This window comes from Silene latifolia, chromosome 9 (genome assembly GCF_048544455.1).
Source record: "Silene latifolia isolate original U9 population chromosome 9, ASM4854445v1, whole genome shotgun sequence".
Lineage (NCBI taxonomy): Eukaryota > Viridiplantae > Streptophyta > Magnoliopsida > Caryophyllales > Caryophyllaceae > Silene > Silene latifolia.
Window position 1 is genome coordinate 55,071,132 of NC_133534.1, and position 24,268 is coordinate 55,095,399.

At 38.2% G+C, this 24,268-nt stretch overlaps 1 protein-coding gene across 4 annotated transcripts; it reads right to left on the reverse strand.

Moving 5' to 3' along the window:
• Positions 1-544: 544 nt before the first annotated feature.
• Positions 545-4,344, reverse strand: LOC141599782 (protein CURVATURE THYLAKOID 1C, chloroplastic). 4 transcript variants are annotated; one of them, XM_074419891.1, is made up of 7 exons: positions 4,259-4,344; positions 3,988-4,096; positions 2,634-2,722; positions 2,339-2,425; positions 1,765-1,827; positions 1,000-1,037; positions 545-858 (listed from the first exon to the last, which is right to left on the reverse strand). In XM_074419891.1, exons 2-7 carry the CDS (start codon positions 4,085-4,087, stop codon positions 804-806), a joined length of 432 nt encoding a protein of 143 aa, XP_074275992.1. In that variant the 5' UTR covers positions 4,088-4,096; positions 4,259-4,344; the 3' UTR covers positions 545-803. The 4 variants fall into 4 exon arrangements, with proteins under 4 accessions (XP_074275992.1, XP_074275993.1, XP_074275990.1 ...); XM_074419892.1 differs by having other exon boundaries at positions 4,255-4,343; XM_074419889.1 differs by having other exon boundaries at positions 4,189-4,274.
• Between the last annotated feature and the right edge of the window lie 19,924 nt (positions 4,345-24,268).

The following is a 24,268-nucleotide window of genomic DNA, read 5'->3' on the forward strand; positions in this document are numbered from 1 at the left end:
AATAGCAACTCGATCATGTTTTACCAAAAAAAAAAAAAAATAGCAACTCGATCATCTAGTAAGGTTGTTAACATTTTGTTATATATCTCAGCATAAATACATAAATAGCATAAGCATATTACTGTGTAAGCTTTATTTTTCAGATCATACAAAAAATTCTCTTGGTATTTCTCTCGTTATAATTTCTTATTTATTACAGATCCATTCGCTCATTAGATAAGTTGGTAAAGTCATGAAGAACAGTAATCACAACTATTTGATACTCCAGTTAATATACTTAATAGGGAATACCCTTGTGGCTTCATTTGCATATTTTAACATTACCCCATTGCCTCAATGGCTCCCGCAAATTGTGGGGTAAGAGGGGGTCGGATGTACGCAGCCTTACCCTTGTGTTAGCAACACAAAGAGACTGTTTCCGAATGACCCAAGATGAAAATTGCGTTGAGAACTGCATCAAAGGACCACTACTTCACAAGAGAACGAAGCGCAACCACTTTAGTGAGCCATTTTGCTTTGTTCCATCATAATCCAGAACCAAGAGTAATGAATCTGTGGCTTCATTTGCATAAAAAAAAATATACACAATATTTCCCTTCAAATAATTGGCAATAACAAGGTTCACTGCTAATATCTGTCAACTCTCAAGTACGATACTAGACCATGGGTACCATGGAATTTTTTAACAACATGAATATCAATTTACAAGAATGGTTTGTCCTGACCATACTCGGAATCTCAGAGATACGGCAAAAGCAGCAAGAAGAGGATTCAGAAGTGAAGTAAGTTACCACAAGCATCCTTCATTGGCCCAAGATATTAGAAATCGACTTATTTATACTGCTAAACAACTCCTCTCTGCAAACAAGACGGACTTTTCTTTTCAGGATCGTAAAGAGAAAAATCACAATGCAAGTAAATTATGCTAGTATTATAATGTAACTATATGACAATGGATGTATAGTTGTGAATGAAGAGGTCAAAGCAAAAATGCCTCACCTATCAGGCTTGAACACGAGGTACCGGTACACGAACCACTACAAGAAGAAAAAAAATCTAGCATTAGGAGTAAAGAGAGTCCACTTCATAGTCCAAATGAGGTTCCATTCAGAAAAACAATTGGTAATGGGAGGAATCCTACTTTGTTCATAAAGCGATAAACTATTTTCTCTTTTATCAGTGTAACCCGTGCATATGTGGGCGAAAAGTCGAAAACATCATATAATAGGAGTCATTTTAGCACGAAATCATAGTTACCCCCATGGTTACTTGACAATTATTAACCTATACAACAAAGGTTTATCATAACCATACACTCCAAATGACAATTATTAGGATAGACAAGGTTTGTCACCCATAATCACGATTAAGTCTATTGAAATATTTTAATTGAGTTGAAGGAAGCAAAATGGATCCTGTCTTCTCTCCTTCCATTTCCCTCAGATCCACGTTATTTAACAACTATATAAAGGAGATCCCCCTCCGCTCCCTTACTCTCCCCTTCATTTCCCTCCATATTCCTTTATCCAAACAAGGGTAAAAGTTTTGATAAATCTTAAAAGGTAGTTCACATATATGGTGCGAAGGACAAATACTTGTACCCAGCAATGCCACAAAACTAAAGGTCTACGACGGCTAAATTGCAAATCAATGTCACAAGGAAGTCTGCATAGTTTTGGCAAAGCATTCTTGACTCAAAGGTTCATGAGTCATGACATATAATTCTTAACACGCTTAAACAACAGGAATACAGGATACACATACCGATGAGTATAATATCCCAATGAACTCAAAGAAACTTGGGATAACGGGAAGCTTATCGATTGCCTGTTGAAGAAACATACAGAATGAGAAATATAGGGAAACCCAGGGAGTGACATGCAGTAATATAAAATGTCGGAAATAATTAATGCCGACTACCTCATTTACTTTCCAAAACCAAAAAGATCATTGGCTACAGAAAAATATAAACGTAACGACTAGAGGTCCGGTAGGTCATCAGATAAGGGCATGGGCCAGACATGGACAGGACCCAACGCAAAGTTGTGGACCAGGGACAAGTAGGTTAGCAGGTTTGGGATGGTTTAGGGAACCGTGCCTTTGTAATTCTTTTGGAAATTCATTGTCCATCTTGCGTTTTTTGCTAGCTGAATGGGCGGATCCAATGGATATGACAACCCACGACAACTCTCATATCAAGTCTTTAAACAATAGCATAAAATATCAGATGATTGCATACTAAATAATAGCCTCAGGTAATGGAAATCAGCAGCACCCTGAATGTGCAAGATGCAAAAATGGGTTTTATCTCAATATAAAAGAATAATGTCATCCTAACCGATATAAAATTTGCTGAAGCCCAAATTGCTATAATAGCTGTCAAACCAAGACCAATAACAGCAACTCGATCCTCAGGTTTATCCCACTGTTACAATAAAAAAGAAGGAAAAAACCATATTAATAGCAGGGTGTGCTAGCCATGCTTACAGAACAAAAAGATATGTGTATTTTTATATTGGTTGTCAAGATCCAACCAAACTAATTGATTATCACAATGGAGAGGAAAAAATAAGATCAATTAAGAATGAAAATGAGTGAAAGGATGAGGAAGCATGGTGCAGAAGAGAGCTCACAACATTCTGAACAGATTTAACGAGAGATGTTGAAGAATCTGAGCTATCACCTGTTGCTTTCACTGCAAGTAATACACACCCTCGTCTTCCTGAAATCGAGACAAGCAAGAAATTAAAAGCCTGAGACAATCTTACGAAGGAATATTTTCGCAGAACTCTCTGATATAGGGACTCAAACCACTGAATATGTCATGAGCTTGCAAAGGATTCCATGAAACTACTACGATAAGGCAACTCATTTTCATCTAAGAGAACTAAGATGTACTTAGTTCAATATTTCTACAGAAAATATCTTCTAAACTACAGAAAGAACAACATATATGTATATTCTGAAAATTCAAAGAGAAAAACAAGCTGAATATATACAAACTTATTAGTAGATCATTTCATACGACAAACTTAAAGTATTGCTAGTTCAACCCTCAATATATAAAAAAGATGTGCACTGCCAAATTATTGCTATTGGTGATATGGGTTCAATAACTCTGACTTATATTGAGACAAGAAACAATGTTGAAGCGTAGGAAACTTTCGAACTCATCTATTAAGAATATTGGAAACATTTCAAACTCACTTATTAAGAATATTAGGATAAAACTAACTAGGAACATTTAGCCAACACATGTATTTCAGTTTTCCACAATTCCACAGTGCCAAGTTCATGCCTCTGAAATTACTTCAATGTCATGTATGGTGCCTAATTCTCCTTATATGTCAGATTGTCAGCTGATAATAGTATCACTTGAATATTCTAAAACATTCAAAAAGCACGACAACATAAGCAAAAAATAATTGTAAAACAGGGAAGAGAAGCACAGCGGCCATTGTTGTACAAACTTCCAAGCTACACTCCCAAGTCTTAGGTCTGAGTCTGACAGATGCTGACTCCATCGAAAGCCATAGTAACTCCCAAGAAATCTCTCAAGCTTAACAGACTAATGTGTTGCGACTTACTACAAAATAGAATGCCCCAACACTAGTGCTAAATATCGCTCGATCAGGTGAAATTTTAGCTGTGGGATGAGATTTTTACTTGAAGAAGATGATGACATGTCAAACACCAAATTTTTACTTTTGGGTTGCATTATCCAATTAAATAAAGATTCAATGGGGATAGGACCATAAGCGGAGAAATTGAACTCTCCATACTTATAACTAAGCACAAGTAATCCCTTACAACTTGATCTAAGTTTTGTGTCACTAAAATGCACGTTACACCCATTTGCATAATTTACGTTTTGAATTCTATGGAGATAATAGCAAATAACCCATTTCCAAAATACAAAATTATAAGCAAATAACAAGAAATTTAACATCAAATTTAGATTTTACGAGGGAATTGAATTTAACTGACCTGGGTTTGAAAAGACAGGGAATTTAGAGATGGTTTGCATAGAGGGCTTTGCCCCATTAATCAGAAGAGGAAGAGACAGGTTTGCAATAATGGAAGCCATTCAAGAAACCTGAAACAAAAATTATAAGCACGAGATATATAATCGTAATTGATAAACAATGGAAAAGCAAGATTTTGGAAAGGAAATATTCCAAGTATTACTGCGGGAGTATTTTTCTAGTGTTTGTTTACTGGAAAGCAATAAACGAAAGAAGCATATAGATATACCAACCAGAAACTTGAATGAATAAGAAGAGACTGAGTGGCTCAAAACACGCACATCTCACTAAAATTGTCATCTAGTTTGTCTGCTCTTTTAGTAAAGCTGATTCACTATCGACTTTTATACGGTGAACACGTGGCAAAACGGGTCAATCAGGTCGGGTATAGGAGGGACATTTTAGATCGGGTTATTTCGGGTTTGTCACATTTCGGGTTGGGTTGGGTTAGGTCGGGTCAATTTTGAGTGTCATTTTGGGTCGGCTCATTTTCAGGTATGAGTCACTTTGGGTCGGGTTGCTTTCGAGTTAATGACTAAGCACTTTAGTTAGTGCCATTTTGATTAAGAAATACTATTTTGTGAATTTAACTATTTATCAGGAACTTTTGTAACCAATGAAATTTTATTTCGATATATATAATATTAATATGACTTAGTACTTGTCGTTTCTGGTCATTTTGGATATCAAGTCATTTGGGATCGGGTCAATTATGAGTCGGTCTTTTCGAGTTGGGTCACATCGGGTCCGGTCAACATTGGGTCAGATAATGTTCGGGTCTGGGTCGGGTTGGGTCAATTTGGGTTTCAGGTCGTATTTGGGTCAAGCAAGTTTGGGTCATTTCCGGGTCTCAGTTCAGCCTTTTCGAATCAGGTCATTCGGGTCTAACCCATTTTGCCAAGTCTACGGTGAACCCAATATATGTTTCGGCTACCAAACGAACTATAACCAGCTCTTTTCCTATTCAGTTCGCCGCTCAATTCAATTCGGTTTTCTCGTTAATCGCAAGGGTTTTGACAAACTAGCATTGGTACCCGGCCCGTCGTCCGCGCTACCTCTATTTAGACCTGGCAAAGTCGACCCGACCCGAATCACCACACCCGATAAAGCTAAACCGAGATCCGAAAATAACCGAAATATATGACCCAAAAGTGACTCGATAGACCCGAAGAGACCCGACCTGTAGTGACTCGACTTGAGTGACCCAAAATGACCTGATTGAAACAAAATGACTAAATTAATGCAAAATCATGACCAAAATGACCCAAAAGTGACCCGAGAACATGTTGACCCGAAATGACCCAATCCGAAGTTACCCTGACCCGAATGACCCATTTGCTAGGTCTACCCGTATTTACCATTTAAAATTTATTTTCTATGAAATAAAATTAAAATTTACTTAGCTCATAATTTACCATTAATATATTTTTATATGACATATCTTAAAATTACGTAAAAATAAATTACGAGGCAAATTCACCATTCCCGCTGTTAATATTTTCATCAAATCCATTGGTTAGCTAATTGTTCATATATATACTTTCTCTTGTTATTATTATAATTACTTTTATTACATTCGTTGTTAGTATTGTTACTTTCACTACTCTCGCTGTTATTATTGTTACTTTCACTACTGTCCCGGTGCCGCTAATATTACTTTCACTACTCCCGCTACTATTATTATTAGTTTGACTATTCACATGGTTGATTAGTATCATATTTACTACATCTAATGTTCCTAAAATTATTTTCACTGCAAACATAATTACTTTTACAACTTAGGCATGCAATTTTAACAGTCTTATATATTTATATAAATATACTACATATATGCATTAAATCAAATCAAAAGAATTATGGAATATTGTATCTTTTGAAAATTTTGATTTATTTACAACCTTTTAATAATTTCCAAAATATAGTCTAGCTATAATTAAATTGTATAAATTTATCTATTTACGCTGAAGTTCCTTGGTTTCTGGATTATATATATAGTATTGATAGTTGGGGTCTCTTAAGGCCCTTTCCCTGTTCTCTGAGTAGAGATGTTAGTTGAGTGGGTATATAAGTTGGTACCACCCCACACCTGCCCTAGTTGAGGCGGGTATGAGTAGAGCTTTCATGGGTGGTGAGGCGGGTATGGGTACAAAAATTTCACTCGTCATGGGTGGTGGGGCGGGATTGATTTTATGTCATACCCACCAAATACTCGCCTAATATATATATATATATATATATATATATATATATGGTCAGGATCCGGTGAGAATCTATGATATAATGAGAACCTTATCATATACCACTAGATTAGACACGATCCAATAACTGATATCGAGCCCGTGTTTGTATATCATCAGCATCTTAGACAATTGCAAACGATCTCTGTCATTAAAAACATCCCCCCTCTCTCTCTCTCTCCTTTTCCTCGATTACTGCGCGTCTTTAGCTTCTCCGTCGCCGACCACCGTAATTTTCCTCCTTCACCATCGTTAATAAAGGTAAGTTTCATGTGCAGATCTATTGATTTTATTTGTAACCTAAAATATACCATCTTCGTATCATTGTAGTAAAACAATGAGTTGATGCCAAATTTCTTTAATTGATTTTGTTTTTAACCTAAGTTGCTGCAATGTTAAATTCTCTTGCTTGATATGCAATAAATTAGGGTTCATAGACACTAAAATCTGAAAATTAGGCCTTATTTCATTTTTGTTTGTAGTTAATTGTTGTTTGTATTTATTAGTCCTAATTCTATCTTAATATGATTTTGACCTAGGTTCATATAGCAAGTTTGTTTAGTTTTCCTTAATATTATCAAGCTCCTAGGTTGCATATTTGAGTTGAAGAAACGCACAACCTCCTCTCTTTATTCACAAGGAATTTTATTTGTTATTTTTGTGTATGTAGTGGTTATTTTCGTGCATCTACTGAATATTTTTGTGCACCTAGGCTTATTTTTGTATACATAGTAATAAATTTTATTAAGAGTGTTTAAAATATACTTGCTTAACGGTACGCCTACTCATCTGATTTGGAGTGGCATGACTCTCCTAAGGACTTTTATTGTGCTTAACGGGTAGTTCTACCATTATTTGTGCTTTCTTTTGTGTCGCTCTCTGCATCGTTATATTCTAGACAAAAACAATGTCTTCCGGTAAACTAATTTACTGTAATTGAATGTGCCTAAGGTGAGCAATTGACTGTTTGGACGTCCATAGAAATATCTCAATTCAATACAACACATTGAAATGAAGTTAAATTGTTCAAACTAATGAATTCTCAGGTGGAGCACATTGTTGTGATTGGGAGACATGCTTGTGGTGGAATCAAGGGGTTCATGTATGTAGATACCCAGTATCTGTCGAGTCTCCAACAAACACCCGATAATTATCGGACTACAACATGCTTAGGAATCGCAGCGTTTGGTCGACAGTTTTGTACAACTATACGTCGGAAAACTTAAAACGATTTCGAAAATAAAACATTTCAAAACTTTTCAAAAGTACCTGGAGTGTTTAATGCATGACGACGGGGTCACAATGACACTAATTAGAGTCAAAACCGACACCGGACCAAAAACCGACTCAAAAATTCAAATCCCGACTCCAACAACGAGTCAAGCTGAGTCAAACACAAAAAACAAACTTTTCAAATACTTCCATGTTAAGGTTTCCCGGAATCCTTAGTGGTCAAGTACAAAGCAAGTTCATCCAAAACCTAGGATAGAACAAATCATGATTGCACTTGCGTGATAGTGACAAGACACCTCGAAGACCCGCGAAATTGCTCGCGCCTCTTCGAGCAGCCCATGCTGCCACATCGCTCAAAACGCACACAACCACCCATTTTCCTATAAATACCCCTCAAATGCCACCATTTGAGAGTTACGAGACTCGACTTCTCAAGTCAGAAACCGACACGTGTTTCCGACCTACCGATCGAAAACACAAGCCTTACACATTATTTGGTACCGCAATCGTGCATTAAACCACTTGACCGACCATCTCGACCACTACACAATCACTAAACTTAAAACACTCTTTTACATTGCTAAAACGGTTTTCAAACCGAGTTTTCCGACCAAACAAGTTGATACACTTTCGTCGATTTCTCGTCTCAAGCCTAGCATGTAAGTATGAGGGTGTAAAAATCTTCTTCTATCATGTTTTTCATTTGTTTCATGACTATAACATGCTAAAATATGCATAATATGGTCCAAATATGGGATAAATGAGCCAAAACCGGATTTTTGGTTGAGGCAGGGGCTGCTTGTATAGCAACCAGGCTCGCGCCTAAAGCCCCCGTCTCAACCTAAATCCAACCGTGTTTGGTCTCTTCTTCCCCTTTTGTTTTCATTTCATATTTGTAATCGGTTTTTTACCACTTCAAATATTTCAAATCATTTTCATGACAAATTTTTAACCATAAAATATTTTTTACCCTTGGTTCTTAATACTATGACGGTTTAATCTGTGTTTCGGTGATAATATTTGGTTAATCACATTTTAAAAGGTATTTTAAAACCTTTTATTTCATTTCTTTACATTTTCAAAACAAATGCATTAGTCACCAACACAAAATCATCCTTGGTTCTACATACCATGTCGGATTTTAACCCGAATCCGATGATAAAACGTTGACTAATTACAAACAAATGAACTTAAAACAATTAGTTCATAATTATTTTCAAAACTATTCATGTCAAGCTTGCAAAACCGAACCCGACATCGAATATTGTCAAAACAATGACGATTATTCAAGTCTCGTTCTTCACATAAACACAAAAGGGGCCTACACGGTCTTTTCAAATCAAGACGGGTTTAAACACCCTCTTTTCGATATATTTTACGAACTTTTTCAATGGTCAGAAAACGCTCTTCCATCGTCTGTTGACCCGCGCCTAAACATGCCACTTATTTTTCCATTTTCAAACCAGAGCAGACCCACTTGCATCGCCTGATGGCTTGCGCCTATACTGGCTGCCTGATGCAGGGTCTGTTTCCCTTCCAGCACTTGTCTAGGACGATCCCGACTTCGGTTAACCCGAATACTGGACGGATCAGATGACAAATCTGCCCATTTTACATTGTATTTGCAAAACGCCTTACTAAGACAAATGGATCACATTATGCACCATAAACCTAACTCGGTAAATGGATGTTTAATTTCCGTCTAGCATGCAAATCAACATTAAATCCAACTCGACATCAAATACTTGATACTTGGATTAAAACAACCGACATAGAAGGCTCACATGTTAGGTTCAAACTCGTGGATGCGCATTCATGCATTTACCCGTTTTATCAACTTTTGCATTTAACCAACCGTGATCGATTAGTAGAGGCCGCTACTGCGGGCGAGATTGGGTGTCTGATTAAAGGGCTTCCTAATACGTACCTTCACCTCTTACTCATAAACTTTGGATAGTGGACGACCTTATCCAGGGCGTACGAGAGTCATTCTAGAGATAGGATGCTAAAGAGTGACGATTCCTTATCTTTAGTACCTATGTCAAACACCGCTTTTTGCCTTGGTTGACCTAGGTATAAAGTGGATTCGAACGGGTTCCAAGCATACCACAAATGCTTGGTGGCGACTCCGAACATCTCTTGCATCGTTTCGAGACCCTATCCGAGACGAAACCGACCGATCTAAGACGATCCGGTCGAAAGCATCTTTACGCCGCTGAGCGTGGCTTTCAAAAGACCGCTGCCATGCCCACAGATCGGCTGGGCGTCGCAGGTGGCTATGTCCACAATGTCCTTCCCTGATGAGGGGCCAAACTCGACGTAACTTTACTATATCCATTACTTTCATTTCATGTACTTTAGTTTATAGTTAGCCCCCTGTAAGACGGTCTCAAATTAGATATTTTGAGACATACAGGAAGGTGTATTAATGGGTAACTATTGGGTAAATGGAATGGTCACACAAGAAAAACAAATACGAGACAACCTCGTTTAAAAGTTTGTTTTGAATCCTTTTACCCTTTTTTGATGGAATCTGTTGTATGTTTGGCCAGTGGCTTTATATCAAGGATTGGGTCAGGATTGGATTGCCATCAAAGCGTAAGGTCCTTGTCGAGCATGGTAATTCTCCTTTTGCTGAGAAATGCTACCACTGTGGAAAAGGTTAGGACTTACGTATATGGAGTTATGGTGTGTGTGGAACCCGGCAACATTAAATAGCCCTGTGGCTCCTTTTACACTATAAAAAAACCGTCAACATTAAAGCCTTTATAAGACCTACTTAGGTTCATTGAGAAAAGCAACAATATAGCTCTCTCACATTGTTCCTCTCCTTAGAGAGGTGAGGGAACTTATCGGTTTATAATATCGTCATGAAGTCATTGTCGTTTTAATCTTATGAATATTTACGTTTTACTTATTTTGAAAGCCAATTAGCTAAAATGGCAGAGCATTGCGTGATGCACAAAAATGGGTTCGACTCCCATATTGGCTATGAAATACCATTCTTTCTTTTACTTTTTTTTTTTTTTTTTTTTTGTAGTCAGGAAAATTTTCTATTAGCCCTTCTAAGTTCTAACTAAGGCTTAAGAAGTCCCAAATGCAACTTTCCTACAAAAACTAACGGACTAGGATATGTAGCCTAATTACTTGAATGCAGTGACTCATGATTGCTATCTCTCGCTCTCCCGTGAGAAAGATATACAGCTCATAAACTGACATAACAATATAACCACTTTAGAGAATCTTACTGTGATGGAAAACAAAGTTTCACAGTAGAATAGTTATGCTTGTATGGGTATTACCCTTTGAACTCCTTCTCGAGCTGTTCTCTTGATTCAGTTTTTGCTGCTAGTACAATATCTTCTAGAAATCCTCTTTTGGAATTTTTCTGGAACAAGATTCCACTAGATTTCAAGCTGATCATCAGCTTCTTTTTCTTTGTCCCGTAAGCTATAAATTCTTCCAAATGTTTTAACTATTTTTTTTTCAGATTGAAAAACTGTGTGTAATTGATAAATTCTATTTTAAAGTGTGACATGTATGGTAATAGTTTTGTGCATACGCTAAAGAAATACGAGTATGAAATAACAAGCATATCATATGATTATGGCTTCCTAAATAACTGACATAAGTATACTGAAATTTTTTTGACATATTAGCAAGATAAGTAATAGACACACTAAAATGCCTTGTAGTTACATAAAAAGGCCGGTAAATACATTAAATATCCTCCATAGTCATTTCCGTTTTTTTATGTATATAGAACCTTTTTCATGCACATAAAACATTTTTTCATGCACATATAATCTTATTTCATGCCCATATAAAATTAACGTCCTTGATAAACAATAATTAGTATTATAATATAACCAACTGATGCAACTGAAGAACTTTTTAATGCACATAGAGCCTTATTTCATTCACATAGAAACTTATTTTATGCACATATAACCTTATTTCATGCACATATAATCTTATTTCATGCACATATAAAATTAACGTCCTTAACCAACAATAACTAGTATCATAATATAACTAATTCATGCAACTGAAGATCTTTTTAATGCACATAGAACCTTATTTCATGCACATAGAACCTTATTTTATGCACATATAACCTTTAAGCATGTTCAAAACTACAATTTTATACATACTGGAATTTTTGTAAGCTAAAAAGTAAGAATTTTCATCAATCAGTAATAACAAATTTAGACCATTCATACAAAAATCAATTCCACTAATTATTTTAAGAAAAAACCTAAACCGACCTAAAAAATAAATACAAACTAAGGAAAAGCACGTCGCTACAGCCTCGTTATCTAATCGACTTAGAACATATAATCTAACTACATTCATGTCATAAGTTGCATTTTAACAACAACATCCATCCTTAATCTGCAGATTCCATAGTATAGCATTCAATAATAATATTCATATTGCAGTCCACCTCATGTTGTATTCTCCTACACCAGCCAAGCAAGCCAAATTTCAATGCGTCTAACAGCCACACACATAGGATTCACAATAAGTGAGTGTCTAGGATGTTTCTTCGAACTTCGGTTACACTATCTAGAGCTCCAGTTATACATGTTTCTCCAGTCCCTTAACAGTCTGATAGGAATAAGCTTGAGAACAAAACAAGCTCCCCCTAAAGATGAAATTAGTCCAACCACTTACTAATCAAGACATAAGACCAACAATTAAAGTTTCATTATCAAACCCACGAGTACTGGTTAATATTCCAAGATAGACAATATATAATGGAGTTGCTAAAACAATACAAGATCATAATACCATGATTCACCTGTAAAAACACGATAATTTCATTCCTTTCGGAGAAAGTATACTGCAGCGAGCAATGCACACATGTGCCAATTTCGTAACCAACCTTCTCATCTGATGCGTGTCCTAAATATGTTGTTTTACACCCTATTTTACACGCATTTCAGAGCTCAAATATGTAGTTTATGCTACTATTTTCCCATTTCCGTCTACTTTCGTGTTTTTGTATAATATTGCAGAAATGAGAAGAATTCAGCGGAAATCAAGCCGAATCCGTCCCCGAGTACTTGGCATATTATTTGACATGAAGTATTTACTCGGGAAGCGAACTTGGTGTGCGTATCGAGGCCCGAAAGACGAATTTACGAAGCTTTTGAGCAACTACCCGATGAAGCAGTCGATAGACTAGTGTTTTTAGTCGATCGACCAGCGCGCGATTCCTTAATGAGATCAGAAGTTACTGTTCAGCGATACTCAGTCGATCGACTGGCCTCAGTGGTCGATCGACCACTCCACGAGTTGATGCGGAAATTAAAAGGACGAGAATTAGGAAGCCCATTGTAATTAGGTTACGAGGATTAGGTTACGTGATAATTCCTATATAACGTAACTCTTCCTCAGCATCTAAGGAGGAGTTTTTTCATTGAGTTCTTAACATACAATTCAGTTTTCATTAGTTTAGTTTAGTTTTCGTCAATAAAATTTACTTTTCGCATTGAGCTTTGGTTCTTTCCTCTTCAGTTCTTCGTACGGTATTCTTCTGTTTCTTTGTTCAATTTCATTTCTTTAATTCTTCCGTAGTTTAGAATTGCTAGATAGGATCCCAAAGCCAATTTATCGTTTCGTGTTAATTATTTGTTTAGTTAATTCAATTATGAAATCATCTGCTTTGTTTATCAATTTTACTGTTATTATTATTACCAATATGTCTAACTAAATACCCTGTGCTAAGATGTAGAGGAACTGTAGTGTAGGCGACATAAAATAGGAAGACCTAAATCGCGCCATGGTCGATCGACCGCCTACCCTGGTCGATCGACCGGCTCACGTGAGATCAATTTCTTCTTGTTTAATTTAATTGCTATATTTGACAAATCGAGTGCACGCGACTAGTTGAATGCTTAGGAATTGACCGACCCGATAAGATCGAAAGATGGGGGGGGGGGGGGGGAATAGACTACTTAATCAAGATCACTAAATTAATAAGATCGAGAGATAAGTTAATTTAGACTTTTAAATCACTTTTCAGGACGAGAGTCAGTACTAGTGATATTAGGGACCCGTAGCTAGATCGAAAGATGCCACCTGTTAAGAATGGACCGAGAGGACTTCTTATTTTTCCCGTCTTATGTGATTAAGCTCAGACCTACTTAGTATACTGCCACCGAAATTACAGTGAACCGACCATCTTAGCACCCTTTTAATATTTGTTTTCATCCAGTTTCTTTTATCACACATTTATTTACTTTAGTTATAGAACAATTTAAAACAAACCCCCACACATTTGTTACTTTAGACTAAAATCAGACAACTATTAATTGCATCGCCTCTCCGTGGTTCGACCCTGACTGCCACTAGCTATAGTAGTAGTTTGGAAATTATAAATTTATCTTTGGTACTCTACGACGGTATCAAATTTTGGCGCCGTTGCTGGGGAGGCAATTGTTTAATTTTTAGTTGTTTTTATTTTAGTCTTTTTCTTAGTTTAAGGGACATCTGTTCCTTAAACTTTTCTCATATTCTACTTGTAGTTTCCTCTTATGCGCAGTCACAATTGGTGGTGAATTGAGACCGTTAGATCCTGAGATCGAAAGGACTTTGCGCGAGTTGAGACGATCATCTAGAGTATTGCCGACAGAGGAAGAGTTGAGTACTCTGTCCAGTTACTACAAGAACGAGCTATTTGAGGAGGATCCACCTTCATCTCCTGTTTCTACTTCCTCAGCTGAGACCATTACATCTCCAGATATGGCTGAAGAAGCAAGTATAGCCAGTCACTCCGAGCCAAAAGCTGAGAATCTCTATAAGGGATTCGCGTTGCCAGCCGGGACAGAAAGGAAATTCGAGCCAAAATCGTCTTATATTAACTTGGTTGAGAGAAACCAATTTGGGGGAGCTGCAAATGAAGATGCATCTAAACATATGGAGACATTCATTGACTACTGCTGTTCCATACCCCCACCAGCAGGTGTGACCCAAGACCAGGTGAAGGAGACGACGTTCATATTCTCGCTTCGTGATGCTGCAAGGGAATGGTACCGAGATTTGGATCGAGCTGCTAACGGGATTACTGATTGGAATTCGCTGGCCCTAGCATTTTACAAGAAATATTTCTCTGCCTCGAAGACCAATGCGATTAGAGCTCAGATCACGAGTTTTAAACATGGTCCTGATGAAGATTTTCATGAGGCATGGGTCCGTTTCAAGAGACTAGTGCGAACCATTCCACACCATGGATTTGAGAAATGGTTTCTGTGCAACCAATTCTACAATGGTCTTTATGACGATCAAAGAGCTATCCTAGATGCTGCAGCTAATGGGAGATTTCAAGAAAATAGCGGTGAGACAAAGGGGTGGAAAATCATTGATGACATTGCCATCCATAAAGCTGAGCATGGAAATTCTAGAGGAAATCAGAGAAGATCGGCCGAATCTCCTGCTGTAGCTGCAATAGAAGTCCTTACTGTGAGATTTGACAAGATAGATTTTGGGGGATCTCAAAAGGGAGGTATATATAAAGTTAATACAGTTTCAGACGGTCCCTTTACATGCAAAAGATGCGGTGCAGAGGGACATGTTTCGGAATTTTGTACCAGTTCGAATGAAATATGTGCTGCCTTTCAACATTATAGGCAAACTGGCACTTATCCCGATCCCTCTAATGTGCACCCCAATTTGAGGTGGACTAACTAGAATGTCCTTAATCCGGGTCCACCACCGCAGCAGTAGAATTATGTGCCCCCTCATAAGCAGCAGCAATTTCAAAAGCCTCCTTATGTGCCTCAACAGCAGCAATTTCAAAGTTCTGACATTTCTGAGTTGAAAAACATGGTTCAAAATCTGTCGGGTTTGCTGCAAAAGGAGTCTCAAGCTAGAGAGACTTCTACAAAAATGTTGGAGAGTCAAATTGCCCAACTGGCAAGCAAAAGTGCAACTCGAGCTCCGGGGCAATTACCGTCGCAGCCGGATCAAAAAGAGACCCTAAATGCTATCACTTTGAGGAGTGGGTCTATCCTTGATGGGCCCGCTATGGTCGAAGAAGTCACTGAAAAAGATGAGGCGGAACCAAGCAAGAAAAAGGGCGGAGTGATCAGTAGCAAGAAAAAGACGATCAACAGGTATATCAGTCGATCAATTGACATACCCGGTCGATCGACCAGTCCGCGAAACAGTACAGCTTCTGGTTCTGAGGAGGTCAGTCGATCGACTGACCAACATGGTCGATCGACTGAGGATACTGCTGATCGTGAACCTTTTCGTCCTCCAATGCCAGATAACTTGAGGGACCACTTGTTTCGGGGTACGATAACTTCGAAATTATTGAGGCAAGATCCAAATGCTGATGGGTCTGTTCCGGTTCCAAAGTATGACCCAATGACAATTAATGGTTCATTCTTGAGACGGTCTGAAGAAGGTTCGAGCTACAACAAGGATAAAGTAGTGGATTTTCAGCCTAAGTCCACTGATGCCGGTATGAGAGACCTAGAGGAGAGGGCTAAGTTGCTTCTTCTAGCCCCTTATCTAAAGAGATTGGTGCCGACAAAGGAACATGTATCATTTAACAAGTTTGAGAATGTTATTCGTAGTTTAAATGTGCAAGTTCCTTTCTTAGAATTAGTTAATCAAGTGCCTGCTTACACGAAATTTATGAAGCAGCTTTTGTCTAAAAAGAAGTCACTTGATACTGTGCAATCTGTCACACTAACTGAGGAGTTATGTTCCTATTTGACTCATACTGCACCTCATAAGTTAGCTGACCCTGGTAGCTTTTCTGTTCCTTGTAATATTGGTACCTTCTCAATTGAGAAGGCATTATGTGACCTATGAGCCAGTATTAGTGTTATGCCTTTGAGTCTTGCTAAGAAATTGAAATTGACTAGGTTTGCAGTTACTAACATGACAGTACAGATGGCTGATCGTTCTGCGGTCCAGCCTATAGAAGTCTTAGAGGATATTCCTGTGCAAATAAGAAAGTTCTTTTTCCCAGTTGACTTCGTTGTACTAGATATACCCGAGGATGCTCACATTCCTATCATTTTGGGTAGACCATTTCTGCACACTGCTGTGGTGCAGTTATAGATGTTGGCTCAGGGACATTGACCTTTAAAGTAAGGAAATAGTCCATTGTTTTTGCCCAGACAGCTAAGAAGCAAGATCCTATGTGGCCAGTCACTTGTAATACGATTTCTGAGAAGAAATCTTATTTTGTGCTTTCTGATATGCCTTCCCCTATGCCTACTCCTGTTATAACACCTCCGCCCCTGATTGGGAGCAAATTGGAGGAAGATTCTTCTGTTTTAGATATAGCAGGAAATGGTTTGGGGAAGTTAGAGCCGTTCGTTGCTCCAGCTATGAAGGAGCCAATCGTTCAAAGAGGCGGTCTAGGATGTCTTAGCTATGGCACTGATGAGGAGCCAGTCAAGGTGACGGAGTCCGATTTGGATTTTGAAGAGCCAGATGAGGTCATTGATTGGGAAGATGTTAGAGACGTTGATCCGTGTAGTTCTGCGGATATTGGAATTGATAGGAGTGGAGCTGAGAAGATGAGCACTGTAGAGGCTACTTCTTGTAGTCAGAAGCCGAGCAAGTGGGCCATTCTGTGGCCATTCTTGATCAACTATTAGTTGATTAAGACTTTTCTAAAAAAACATTTTATTGCTTTTGTTAGACTTTTTTATTGTTTTGGTTTGCGTGAGACTTCACTTTAATAAGTTTGCTTAGGATTTGAAAGATTTTAAACTGTTACTTTGGGTTCTGCGCAATTCTAGGCGCGTTATTATGTGCATTTGCAGGTTCATAGATCACATTAGCTCAATTTATTGAGCTAATTAGACGAAATCAGAAACTTACAAAGAGGGTTTCTGTCGATCGATCGGGTGAGTGGTCGATCGATCGATCGCGCTCTGACTACAGGAGCTTCGTTCATGTCATCCTGGTCGATCGACTGGATGCCATGGTCGATCGACCATGTTCGCTGCTGTACCTGTTTTCGATCATTCCCCTGTTGTGTTTGGTCGATTTGCGGAGTTGAGGGAGTCTTTTCTCCACTTTATTCTCCGATTTATTTCTGTTTTCTTCCATTTTCTTATTTTGCACATAATTTTGCGTTTCGTAAATTGCTTTCTCGGAATTACGCGCGGTACTGATTTTGCACAATGGGGACATTGTGTGATTTGGTTTGGGGACGGGTTTTGCATTACATTCATATGTTTTATTGCATTTCTGTTTCACGTTTATTGCACTTTAGTTTGCATTTGTTATTTATTTCCTATATATTTATTTCCTATATATACTCCTATATATACAAAATTCAAAAAAAAAAAAAAAAAAAAAATTGAAAAAATTGAAAAAATTCAAAAATTGCACGTTTATTTTAGCATGTAGGTCGAGTCGGAACGGTAGTATTTCAATGATGACATTGCATTTTCATCTGTTTATGCCTAAGCCTTGCTAATTGACATGTTATTAGTAGAATCATTTATGCATAGTCTACGAGTTTTCGTTAAATTTCTTGCTGAACTTTAAACTTGACTTAAATTTATGGCAAACTACTTATAATTCTGAGGTTTAGAACTTATAACTGGCGACATCCACGACCGGTTTATCTAGGAATGTGAGTAGTTACTCCTTGTGAGACAAGTTACATCAATATGCATAATATGAACTTAATCTGCTTAATACCTGTATGCATTCGGTTTGTGGTTAGTTGACACATGTGGTAGAGGTCACCACTTTATTCATTTTGCCCATAAGCTCCACACTGCCAAAAATAGCCTTTTTGTCCCGTTACTACATCCTACATTTAGCCTGCCCTTGCCAAGCTAGTAGTTTATGTTGGGGTTAGTGTCCTCCACAGTTAGTGCAATGACATATAAATCTCTAAAAGGATCAAAGGGTATACTTTTGTATTATTATCAGTTGGTCCACGTTTATCAATAACGGTTGGCTTGCAAGATAAGTTTGACGTTATTGTCATACAGATGACGGTGATCAACTGGTCCCTAAAAGTCACACCTATAGGATACGTTTGAGAGATGTGACAGTATGAAAATACAGTCATGTTGATGCCTAATATGACTAAGCAGTTAGTCGGAGTTATTGACTAATAATTAGTCAAACGCGATGTTGAGATAATTATTTAATACGGATTAAATAAAAATGGCTAAGGTGAATTAAGCAGTTAATTCATAAATTGAATATAAACGATTATATTTAATTAATGTATATTGAATTTAATTAATTATACAATATTGTCATTATCGGACAAGTATTAATATGTGTCGACTAATTCATGTTACTAGTCGATGTTTTATTATCCGATAACGAGTGACGATTTATAATTAAAAACCCGTCATATACATTTTAGCAAAACGAGTCGGACCACGAGTTAAAATAAGGAGAAAGTGGAAAGCCCACTCCCTCCCTATGTCACGGTTTGGCCGAGAATGAACAAAAGTAGAACTTTCTCTCCTTTTGACCGAATTCATTTCATTTGCACAAAAATTAGGTTTTTGGAGCATTTCTCTCTGAAAACCTAGATCTCACATCAGAAAAAACTCACAAAACTCTCTCAATATTGCAAGGCAATTAGAGAGTAATTTCTAGCACAAGGGGCATAGTCTCAGACGGTCTTGGGTGCAACGATTAGGAGGAAATCTATTTTGATTTCTGTTCTTAGGCCGAAATTCACAGGACCCAAGGTTGATTCTTATTCCTTCATCGTTTCTCTTGTATTTTTCGTTTATGACAATTAATCACATGTTAAAATTATGTTATAGTCCTTAATTTTAAGGGTTTTATACGGATATTACCCTACAAGTGGTATCAGAGCGAGGCCACGAAATTTTTTCATCGTGATTTTTCATTAAACGATTTGAATCGATAATTTTTTTTTGCATAGAAAACCGTGCGGCCGAATTTTTTTTTTACACGGCTGTTTTCTGTTTTTTTTCCTTCTTGAAAACCGTGACATGCTACTGTTCACGGCTGATCGATTTTGTTTTTGTTTTTTTTTTTGCATATTGTTATTATAATCGGTCTTTATAACAATATGTTAAAGTTCTATCAATTGTAGATTTAATTTTATACGAATTAGATCAAAATTGCAATTGGTTTTGTTTTGTTCAATCGATTTCACGAAGGTTTTGGCCGCGCTGAAATTTTGAGCCGCTGATTTTTTTTTTTGCTCTCTTTTGCTCTCGGTAATAGCAGCCGAAATAAAAAAAAAAAAATTTTTTTTTGGTTATTTTTTTTCGGCCATGACATGTACATTATACGGATGTTGTACACTCGCTTGATAGTGAAACGGTTCACTCACGTACCATTTAGTTATTTTAAAACAATTTAAAGTAACAGATTATCATGAATTAAAATTAAGTTGATAGAAGCGGTTTTGTCACATAATTTTAATCGTTAAAAGATGGTTTGGATAAATTTAACATAATTACGGAATTATGTCACGAATAAATTTTTGTTTTAGTTGATGCATTTTTATTTATCGTTACCTTTGAATGCCTTGAATATTTTTTATTACGTATTTAATTTTACAAACGGTTGTAACTTAGTGTGGCCTTAGTAGAACGTGTTACCGTAATGATGGAACACGGTCTTGGTTGTATTTTGAGATCTTGCATCTCCGTTTTGGATTTTTCTTTGTAATTACAGTTTTAATTTAGAATGTAAATAGGTTTATATTTTGTAAATTTTAAATTGTAATTTTGAGAAGACCAAAGATGGAGATCGGATGCTCACTCCCGCTGCATGGATCAAGATGGAACATCAAGACAAGCTTCTCGGGTCCAACGGTAGATTCCAAAGTTGTATTATGTTTATCTTGCTAGGATAGGCCACACTAGGAATTTTATTTACGTTTTGCATTCTTTTATTTTATTTTTACCGTAACGATTATTTGCATCATATTCCGCCTAAAACCAAACCACCTAATAATTGCATGAAAACTGACTCATATAGAGGTTACGCGTTAGTTTTCTATGATATACAGATATCACACGTTTTTACTTAAGCCATCACCTAAGTTAATTCATTCACGTAATGCTAGATTTTCGTTCACTTAAAATGAATTAAAACTAAGTTGATGGGATCTTCCTCGTATAACCAAAAATTGAGAATAGTCTTTATAGGTCAAACTCCAATGAATCCCTTCTTCGTCGGTAGGCATAATATGACCCCTTCTACGTCGGGTAAGTTGGAACTGATTGACCTATTTTATCTCAACACTATGGTCACTCGTACGATCCTGTGATTATGGTGGACTATAGATAGGATTTACGGAAATCTATCGACCGAGAGTTCTAACGGTAAAACTAGCCAAACAGTAGGCTTATCAATTTACAGAAATTGAGTCTTGGGATCATTTGTATAATTCTTGAGGTAGATCGATTATACAAGTGCAATGAGTCTACACGTTAAAATGAATTTTAAATAGACTTAAATCACCTCGATGAGTTGCTTATTTCGTTTTGTTTTTCTTTCTTTTTCAGTGTAGAACACGATCATTTAAACTGCTAATAACAAAATGGCTGGCCGTATGAACGACCCAATGCCAAGTGCCACATTGGACCGTGAGTCCTGGCTTCGGATCTTCATGAATAAGATGAATCAGTCTACTCGACTGAAGAATGATGGATCAAACTTCGCGGATTGGGAGGCGGCATTACGGAATGCTGCCATTGCTGACGGGAAGCTCAAATATCTGATTGAGCCCATCCCGCCAAACCCAGGCCCCACGGCTGGAGCTAACGAGATCGCCACGTATAGCGATTTCGTCATGGAAGCGGGTGCGATAAAGAACGTACTCATTTTTGCAATGGAATCCAATTTGCAGAAACGCTTCATAGCCCAAGGTGCAAACAAGATTTTCACCACGCTCACTAAGGAATTCTCGAAAGCACCGAGAATCGTGACCTATGAGCATACCCGTCGCTTCTTTGAGGCGAAACTCCAGAAGGGCCAACCGGTTAGCCCACACATTCTCAGCATGATTGAGAATGTCGAGAAACTGGAGGCGCTTGATTGTAAAATCAGCTAGAACATTGTGATTGACCGCATGCTTCATTCACTCCACGATGGTTTTGCGCTCTTTAGAGCCAATTACTATATGAATGATTTGAAGAAAAGTCCTCATGCACTACACTCCCTTCTCGTACAGACCGAGAAGGACATGAAGTTTAGTGGGAGCCTGAAACAGGATGTTCTCGTTGTGTCAAACAAGGGCAAGGGTAAGGGCAAAGCTCGGCAGACTAGCAGAGGTAAACCGAAGTTTAAGAAGTCGGGATCAGGTAAGAGTGGGCCTGGTGAGTCGAGCACCTCACCAGGCGCGACAAAGAGCAAGACCGGTAACATGGAATGCCATCATTGCCACAAGACTGGGCATTGGAGGCGTACATGTCCTGTATACCATGAGGACATAAAAGCAGGTCGCGTTAACCCTGTTGGTATGTCTTCTTCTTCTTCTTCTTTTATTCATATGATTGAGATTAACCACGCAAGTTACGGAACTTGGGTACTAGATACTGGTTGTGGTTCTCATCTGTGCAATCATGTGCGGGGCCTCGAAACATCGAACCCCTCGTAAAGGGTGAGGTGGACTGCGTGTCGGGAATGGAGCACGAGTGGCTGCCGTCTCGAGGGGAACATATGTGATCCAGCTTCCTAGCGGATTTGAGTTATTTTTATATAACTGCTATTATGTACCCAGTCTATCCAAAAACATTATTTCAGTTTCTGCACTTGACAAACTTGGTTTTTCATTTGTAATAGAGAATAATAGCTGCATTTTCTCATTACACGATATGATTTATGGCAAGGCAGTCTCCATGAATGGAATTTATGTTTTAGATCAGACCACCGAAATATTGCACGTAATGAATAAGAAGTTAAAGGTTGGTGACAAAGATCAAACTTATCTATGGCACTGCCGTATGGGACACATTAATGAGAAACGCGTTAAACAGCTCATACAGAATGGAGCTATCTCGGCCTTTGATTTTCAATCATTTGCCACGTGTGAATCATGTCTCATTGGCAAGATGACTCGAATTTCCTTCAAAGGTGTTGGAATGCGCCTGGCCGACCTATTAGGACTCATACATACGGATGTGTGTGGACCTATGTCAATCACCGCACGAGAAGGCTATAGGTATTTCATCACTTTCACGGACGATTTAAGTAGATATGGCTATGTCTACTTAATGAAGCACAAAAGTGAGTCCTTTGAGAAATTCAAAGAATACCAGAATCGGGTACAGAACCAACTGGGTAGAAAGATTAAAACACTACGATCAGACCGTGGTGGCGAGTATCTTTCACACGAGTTTGATCAACACCTCAAAGACTGTGGGATTGCCTTACAGTTAACTCCACCTGGAACACCTCAATTGAATGGTGTGTCCGAACGGAGAAATCGAACACTACTTGATCGATATGGTTCGATTCATGATGAGTCACACCGTGTTGCCTGATTCATTGTGGGGTTATGCTCTTCTGTCAGCTGCTCTAATACTTAACCGAAGTCCGTCTAAAGCGGTTGACAAGACTCCATATGAACTATGGAAGGGAACGGTCCCTAACTTGTCCTTTATACGGGTTTGGGGCTGCGAGGCTTATGTCAAGTGGAGACACGAGGATAAGCTCGGCCCGCGATCGGTCAAGACATACTTTATAGGTTATCCTAAAGGAACATTTGGTCATTACTTCTATTCGCCAACCGAACAACGTGTTTTTGTTGCGGCTAGTGCGACATTCTTAGAGAAGGAGTTTCTCGAGAACGCGAAGAGTAATAGAACCTTCGAGCTGTTAGAGGTTCCAGAACCAAATACCGAGCAACCATTGGAGGAACCAGTTCCTTCAATCCCGGCTGCGGTTAATATTCCTGAGGAACCTAGGAGGTCGGGTAGAGTCTCTATTCCTCCGGACAGATACATAGGTATGGTCGAGGAACATGACATAGATGACATTCTGCTCTTAACGAGTAGTGAACCCGCAACCTATAAAGGTGCCATGACTAGTTCCGACTCAAAGCTATGGCTTGAGGCCATGCAATCCGAGATGGACTCCATGTATGAGAACAACGTATGGGATCTTGTTGACTTGCCTGCTAAGGTTCGTCCCCTTCAATGCAAATGGCTTTACAAGATAAAGCATTCTGTGGAAGGTCAACAAGATATCTATAAAGCACAACTAGTTGCTAAAGGTTTCACCCAAGTGTCAGGTTTGCACTACGATGAAATTTTTGCACCCGTAGTCATGCTGCGTTCCATTCGGATTATCTTAGCGATTGCCTCTTTTCATGACTTTGAAATTTGGCAGATGGATGTGAAACCGCCTTCTTAAACGGTTATTTGGAGGAAGAGTTGTACATGGTACAACCCGAAGGTTTCATCGATCCTGAACATCCTAAGAAAGTGTGCAAGCTTAAGCGTTCCATTTATGGACTTAAGCAAGCTTCTCGGAGTTGGAATCATCGTTTCGACCAAGTGATAAAAGAAAATGGATTTACTCGATAGGTCGAGGAACCATGTCTATATATCAAGTCGAGTGGGAGCAAGATTGTCTTCCTAATATTGTATGTTGATGACAAACTCCTGATTGGGAATGACATACCTCTCTTAACTTCGGTAAAAGTATGGTTGAAGAACCATTTCCAGATGAAAGATCTGGGTGAGGCACAAAGAATTTTGGGCATCCGTATCTATCGAGATAGATCACGTCGGATGTTATCTCTCAGTCAGAAGTCTTATATAGACAAGATAC

Coding starts and splice junctions, on each gene's coding strand:
- LOC141599782 (XM_074419891.1), bottom strand. CDS start 4,087: ATGGCTTCCATTATTGCAAACCTGTCTCTTCCTCTTCTGATTAATGGG. Junction 1,828..2,338: donor CTTCAGCAAATTTTATATCG/GTTAGGATGACA, acceptor TTTCTTCAACAG/GCAATCGATAAGCTTCCCGT. Junction 1,038..1,764: donor TTGGGATATTATACTCATCG/GTATGTGTATCC, acceptor TTCTTCTTGTAG/TGGTTCGTGTACCGGTACCT.